The 7,336-nt window shown below is 46.3% G+C and overlaps 1 protein-coding gene across 2 annotated transcripts in view; it reads right to left on the reverse strand.

Moving 5' to 3' along the window:
* Window positions 1-6,047: 6,047 nt before the first annotated feature.
* Window positions 6,048-7,336, reverse strand: part of RHOT2 (ras homolog family member T2) — a 31,517-nt gene continuing 30,228 nt past the window's right edge. For both annotated transcript variants that reach the window (XM_029284737.1, XM_029284736.1), the window contains one exon: window positions 6,048-6,770. In XM_029284737.1, the coding sequence (XP_029140570.1) occupies window positions 6,653-6,770 (118 nt within the window). In that variant the 3' untranslated portion in view covers window positions 6,048-6,652. The remainder of the gene's footprint in view (window positions 6,771-7,336) is intronic.

The raw sequence follows: 7,336 nt of genomic DNA on the forward strand, positions 1-7,336 counted from the left end.
AGGAAGGCGGTGCAGAGTGGTGAGGACAGCTGAAAAGATCATTGGCGGTTCCCTCCCTCCCATCCAGGACGTAGCACAGAAGTGCTGCTTGAGCAGGGTCCATAAGATTATCTGGGACACGACACATCCTCTCCACGACCTGTTTTCCTTGTTACCTTCTGGGAGGAGGGGGCTCCGTGGTATCCGAAGCAGAACATCCAGATTCAGCCAGAGTTTCATTCAATGCAGCATTAACCTTGTGAACTCTCAAGCTTCCTCCTTCCGTTATATATTCAAGATGGACAGTATTTAATACTTATTTGCTACGTATATGTAGGGATGTGGGTCTATACATATGTTGTTCATAGTATGTTTAGGTGTGTGTCATGTATGTGTTTCACTTCGAGAGCGGGCAACTTTCATTTTTGATGTGTGCCGTTGTGCCCACAGTAAAAAAAATGACAATAAAGGTTATCTTATCTTATTTATTTATTTATTTATTTATTTTATTTAATCCCATTTATACCCCGCCCTTCTCCCGAGGGACTCAGGGCGGCTTACAGGTAAATAAAAACAGTACAATACAATAAATATCTCTAAAAGCCAAATTAAAATATATATTAAATGACCTGTATTAAGTTTAATATTATAAAATCCCTTTAAAATCCCTATAAAATCCCCCCCTAGGCCAATCCCGCTTGATGAAAAAGCCATGTCTTGAGGGCACGGCGGAAGGAGGGGAGATCCGGAATAATCCGGATCTCTGGGGGGAGTTCTTATCTAAAGAAGTTGATGCTAGTCACCTGACTACAAACAATAGCTTGCCAATTACCATGGCTAGCTTGCCTACTTCATTAAGCACAATGCAGTGTTGGGTTTTGACTGATGATGGTTTACTGCAATGGTTTTCAACCTGCTCTTCACCACGGACCCTCTTTAAATATCACTCAAGATTTAAATTGTAACATTTCTTCAAGCCTTCACAGCCCCTCCTGTGACATTGTGCCCCCCCCCAGTTGTTTCCGGACCACAGGTTGAGAACCACTGATTTACTCTGTAGTGCCAATGCTATCAAGGGATACTTCTTTAGCAAACTCAAACTTGGCTTGATTTAGTCCCTTCAGCAGTCTGAGATCACGGCCCCCTAACCTGCTTATATCTGTGAAAGGCAGAGTTTGCAGCAATTTGATGGGATGTTGAGAAGCTCAGCTTAGCAGTGGGTGAATGATGTTCCTAGCTGGTTAACATTCATCTGTGAAATGGAGATAGGAGAGACCGTGGCTTCCAGCAGCTGATTCCAAGGCTGTAAAGCTGAGTCTGAATATTCATATTGCTCCATGCATATTCACATGCTCCAGGAAATTAGCAGTTTGGGAAGTGGGGTGCTGATGGAGAAGAAAAATTCTGTTGTCATTTTTCTTCTGGAAGAATGCGAACACATGGAGGGGGCAACAAAAGTGCTTGGGGTTTGCACGCACAGGCCTAATCAATTTCTAGGTGAGAGTTGTCTTCCTAGAACTAAGGAGAAACTTCCTAAATAGAATAATTAACCAGTGGGGTGGAAGTTGCCTTCAGAAGTTGTGGATGCTCCCATCACTGGAGGTTTTTTTTACGAAGAGACTGGACAGCCACTTGTCTGAAATGGCATACAGTCTCCTGCTTGAGTAGGGGGTTGGACTAGAAGACCTCCAAGGGCCCTTCCAACTCTATTCTGTAACTACTTAATGGACTCCAGACCAGCAGGTAGCTGAAAAAAGCTTGCCAACTGCCCAGGACAAAATGACTTTTGCTTGACTCTTGAAAAACGTTCATTATTGCCAGTAAGCGGTTTGGTGGCTGGCTGGGAATGCAGCCAAATTTCATTGCCTCCTCTGAACGTCACTGTCCCTTTGCCTGCCATTGTGTGTAGGGCCCACATCACACCCTGATGGAAACTTGATTTGCTCGGGCAGAACCAACATGAAAGAGAGTGGCCACGATGAAATCATGGCTGCTGCAAATCCTTCTCCTTTTTCCCCCCTTTGCGTGCCTGAGGGCGAGGATTATAAATGTTGACCCCTCCTAACCAAACATGGAGCATGGTCAACCATGGTACAATAACAGAGCTCTTTGCATTGGAGTAACTTAAATCACGAAGTAACCCGATAGCACGTTTCATGAACCTAGTTCATGGGGTTAGACCAGGGGTAGGCAACCTTGGCTCTTTTATGACTCGTGGACTTCCAACTCCCAGAATTCCTGAGCCAGCATGGGGGCACGACGGCACACATCAAAAATGAAAGTTGCCCGCTCTCGAAGTGAAACACATACATGACACACACCTAAACATACTATGAACAACATATGTATAGACCCACATCCCTACATATACGTAACAAATAAATATTAAACACTGTCCATCTTGAATATATAACGGAAGGAGGAACCTTGAGAGTTCGCAAGGTTAATGCTGTGTTGTAGAAAACCGGGACCTGAGTCTCCCGGCTTGGTTTCAGACCTCGTCCGGGGGCTGATTCATGAGTTGTCATATGAAGACACCAGACCAGGTTTCCTCGGGATGAGATCAGCCCAGAATAGTCTCTGGGGACCTCCTTTATTAGCAATCATCAAAGCAAATTGCAGGCAGAAGCGACAAGCAGGGGGGTGAGCCGNTGGTTCACACTGGAAGGTCTTATCAGGAAGTGATAATATTATAGCTTGTGTAGACAGCTTTGTTGACTTGCTTCTTAGTTGTCTGTCCTTACGTGTTTGCAGCTGCAGATTGCAGCCTAACACGTAGGCATGAAGAAGTGTAGAATTAAGCATACTGAAGGTTACAAGATGGAGTGACTTATGCTATATTCCAACACTGTATGGAATGAAACTATGGATGAATCTGGATGTTCTGCTTCGGATACCACGGAGCCCCCTCCTCCCAGAAGGTAACAAGGAAAACAGGTTGTGAAGAGGATGTGTGGTGTCCCAGATAATCTTACAGACCCTGCACAAGCAACACTTCTGTGCTATGTCCTGGATGGGAGGGCTGGCTGGGGAATTCTGGGAGTTGAAGTCCACAGGTCCTACAAGTTGTCATGGGTGGGCACCCCTACTCTAAAAGTGAGTTTGTGTACTTATCCATCTCTTTTCTCAAGGTAGCTCTAAGAAAAATGGCTGTCTCAACCTCGGCTTGATTTTTCTCTACTTTCTCTCCTCCCTTGGATCTTTGCCAGCGTAAAACCGTTGATGCATTCACCAGAGCAAAACAACTCATCGTTTTTTAATCTGGGTAGAGCCACTTAATTTTAGATGCTGTTTTAAATCTGGGCACACGGGTTTTTTACAAGCACTTTTCGATCGAAACGAAAACCTCAAAAACCTTTAAAACCTAGGCACGCAAAGACATAAAAAAGCTCTCGGTTTTTACTTGTATCGTGACCTGGTGGTCGGCGGGCTGCTTCGTCTTAAAACCCTCGACTGGCCTACATGCCCGTCTCTTAAAAAGGCCGCCTGCCTTTGAAGAAAGCTAACAGTAAAGCTATCCATTTGGGTTTTCTATTTTTAAATCGTTAACGGGCTTTGGGATTTGAATTACGGAATCCACGCTCAATTTCAGACATATAACAGCAGGCTGGCCGGTACAGATGGACGTTATTTGTTGATGAAAGCTGTAAATATCCAGAGACAGCCCTTGCCTCCTCTTATCCCCCCCCCCCCACAACCCAAAGCCCCCAAGAAAGCAGACACGAGAATTTTGTCTTTTGTCTGCAACCATCTGGTGCATAAAAATTTATTCAGGTCCACAGCAGCGAGTTGAAACTCGTACGACTGAACGGAGATGTAGGCTAAGGGGACCCCCTTGGGGGAGAACCACCCCATCGCTCGGTGAAGAGGTTTTCCCTGCGAAGCTGGCTGCTGGGAATTTACTCCAGGTAGTGAATCCACAAATGCGGTGGGAGTGGTGATGGAAGAGGAGGAGGAGGAGAAGACGAAAATATTAAAATTTACCTCGAGTTCATCTCTGGGTGCAAAGTGATTCCTGGAAATCTCCAGGAAATCCCAAAGGGATCCAAAAAGAGTCCACATGCAGTACAACTAGACTATGCCACTCAGATCAGCGAGGGTTAAGGACCATTTCTTTTGAAACTGGCCCTGTGTTAAGAGTTGAGGTCCCGGGGGCGGGCAAAGGTCATAAAGCTGGGCCTAATCCAGGCCACTTTCTAGTGCAAGAAGTAAATATTTGAGGAACCCCCTACTTTTGTTTTTTAAATGCTCTGCAGAAATCACTCTAAGTCTCTCCTAATGTGCTAGCTTTCCAGGTCCAGTCCCCTCCCTACAGGTATTTACCATGAATATTCCACACCTTGTTTCATGGTCCCTGTCTGGATCTCTTTCTGCTCATCAGAATGAAAGATCCAGGTTAGATCCTTTAAAAAAGATCGGGTCTTTTTCAAAAGCAAGATCCAAGGCTAGTAACCACCCAGGAAGGGTGCCCACGGGGGCCTCCAGTTCTGTTTCCCCCAATTTTTTTCTCCATTGATTACATGACGTACTGGTGAACAATGGTTTAGACCAGAGGCGTCCAATCTTCGCCAGTTGAAGACTTTGTGGACTTCCAATTCCCAGAATTCCCCAGCGAGCCATGCTGGCTGGGGAATTCTGGGAATTAAAAGTCCACAGGTTTTCAACTGGCCAAGGTTGGACACCCCTGGTTTAGACTTTACAGCTGCTGGCAACATGAAAAGCGTTTTTTTTTTGTTTTTTTTTAAAAAAAGGACAATAAATGCAAACAAGAATTCCCAAAGCATATTTTGATTGCGTCCTATCCCAAGCCCTTTATGCAACTGCCTGAATTAATGATCCCTGTAGAGAGGGGGAAAGGTGAGGGTCTAAAAACAGTGGTGGGGACGATACTTGTGTAAAGTTATGTAGAAAAACACGAGGTCAAGAACGGGAGCGGAATACTGACGGAGTTATTTCTTGGGCATTAAGACCAATGGCAGAGCTTCTCTTAAGTACACTAACCTACCATAAAACCATCCTACAAGGAAAAGCGAACGTTAGCCTAGGGGTTATAAAAGATGCAACCGAGTTGCAGAGTTTTTTGATGTATTTCAGTTCACAGACTTGGTGGCAGAGGTCACGACCGTGGACGTGGCTGCTTTCGGCTTCCCCACACGTGGTCTGCTGCATAGTGGCCCCCCTGCATTTCTGGCCCGCAGAAGGAATCTACTGTGGGGCAACCTGGACTTTTAACAGAGCTCCATCAAAGCAACAGAAGGCTGCCATCTTAAAACCAACAACGGTCTGGCTGAGAATGGGAAGCTCCAAGTTGCAAGCGCAGAGAAGGGATTCAGAAGAAAAAAGAACCAATTGTTGAAGTGTGCAAGCATTGCAAAGTAAAAAACAAAAGAAAACATTTTTCTCTTTTATAAGTCCTTTCTGAGATGTTTACGGGACAGCGTAAAACCTGGGGTTTCCCCCCCCCCTGAATTGTGAACGTATTTATCCAGCTGAGTTTTGGAGCCAAAGGTAAAGTTAAAAAGTTTGGAAGATGGCTCTGAGAGGGAGCCCTAACCTGCTAGACCACCATGGCAGAGATCCATCAGCAGAGGGGGCCTCCTTGATACCCCACCCCTCCTATCTCCAAGCAAGAATTTAAGATACAGGAAGAATCCTGGAGCATGGGAAAGAAGTGGCAGGAAAAAACACCCCATCACCTATTACTTTTCCACGTGCTGCATTGCTGAATACATGAAGAGGGGGGGTGTTCCTATAATGGATCCAAGAATACTTGTGGTAAGAAGGGACAGGTCCAAGTTGCTTCCTCAACTGGCTCCCCAGTTGCTGGAGCAACCTCCCACGACTCCCCAAATCCTGAACTAGTGAGTGTGAGTGGCAGAAAGAAGCTTCCAAACTGCCTGAGAAACCACACAGGTGCCTTACCATGGGTGTGCAATAAGATTAATGTTTGTTACCCAGAGAGAAAGTCAATCATAGTTCTCCATCCTTCCATATCCGTGGAGATTCCTTTCTTCTGTGTTTGATCCGCCCCGCAAGAAGAGGACTTGGGTGAAACTCCATTTTAGAAAAAGGGTTCAGAAAGTCGCAGAAAGCTTCGTAGTTTCCCCCCCACAGGAGCTCAAAGGCATCCTTCCAAGCAAGAAGATGAAGTAGAAGGTCCAGAGGCACCGCAGAGGGCCAACAGTCTCGGCTCTCCCCAAGACACGTCTATTTAAAAACATTTACCAGATTGCAGGAGCTTCAGCATCTGACGAACAGCCAAAAGGGGTTAAAAAAACAACAACACAAAAACTGGGGGAAGCTAAGATAATTTGTAGGAGCTGAACGGCCCAGAAGATATCTGATGCTATGGCTTGCAGGACTGGGGACATTCCCTGAGTGAGAAAAATGCAAGTCTTCCTCATGCCGGCTAGCTGACGGTGATGGTTTCTGCTGATGCTGGTGCAATGGTGGTCGTCCAGCCCCATCTGCAACACTCACCCACCCCACCGGGAGAAGCCAAGGAGGTGGAATGTCCTTCAGATGGCCTCTTGTCTTCCCCTGGCGCACTTCTTCCGGGTCTTGCAACGTGCTCGGGGCAAATGAAGTTGGTTTCCTGGACATGGGTGGAAAAAAAATAACAACCTAGAGCAGGGAGGGACACAAAGAGAGAGTCCCGTGTCCTCGCCGTCCTCTACTTGTTCTTCATCACTGCTTTGTAGAGACTGATTCCCACAATGGTGGCTACTGCAGCTCCCAAGGCAATCCGGATCCAGAAGGACGAAGCACGCAACTCGATGTCGTTCAGATGCCTGCAAGAGAAAGGGAGCAGATGTGGCTTGAGGACGTCGGAGAGAATTACACGTTCCTCATCCTGTGCGTTTGACACCCGAGGTCACAATTAAGGAGCTTGTCAGCTGCCTCTCTTCGGCCTTCTTTGAAGGTTGGGAGCAACTGCCATAAAAGATGTTGAGACTCTAGAAAGAGTACAGAGAAGAGCAACAAAGATGATTAGGGGACTGGAGGCTAAAGCATATAAGGAACGGTTGCTGGAATTGGGTATGTCTAGTTTAACGAAGAGAAAGACGAGGGGGGACAGGATAGCCGTGTTCCAATATCTCAGGGGCTGCCCCAAAGAAGAGGGAGTCAAGCTCTTCTCCAAAGTGCCTGAAGGCAGGACAAGAAGCAACAGGTGGAAACTAAGCAAGGAGAGAAGCAACCTAGAACTAAGGAGAAACTTCCTGACAGTTAGAACAATTAACCAGTGGAACAACCTGCCTCCAGAAGCGGTGAATGCTCCAACACGGGAAGTTTTTAAGAAGAGACTGGACAGCCATTTGTCCGAAATGGTATAGGGTTTCCTGCCTGAGCAGGGGGT

The sequence above is a fragment of the Protobothrops mucrosquamatus genome, unplaced genomic scaffold (genome assembly GCF_001527695.2).
Source record: "Protobothrops mucrosquamatus isolate PMUCROS unplaced genomic scaffold, P.Mucros_1.0 scaffold880, whole genome shotgun sequence".
In the NCBI taxonomy this organism is placed as follows: Eukaryota; Metazoa; Chordata; class Lepidosauria; order Squamata; family Viperidae; genus Protobothrops; species Protobothrops mucrosquamatus.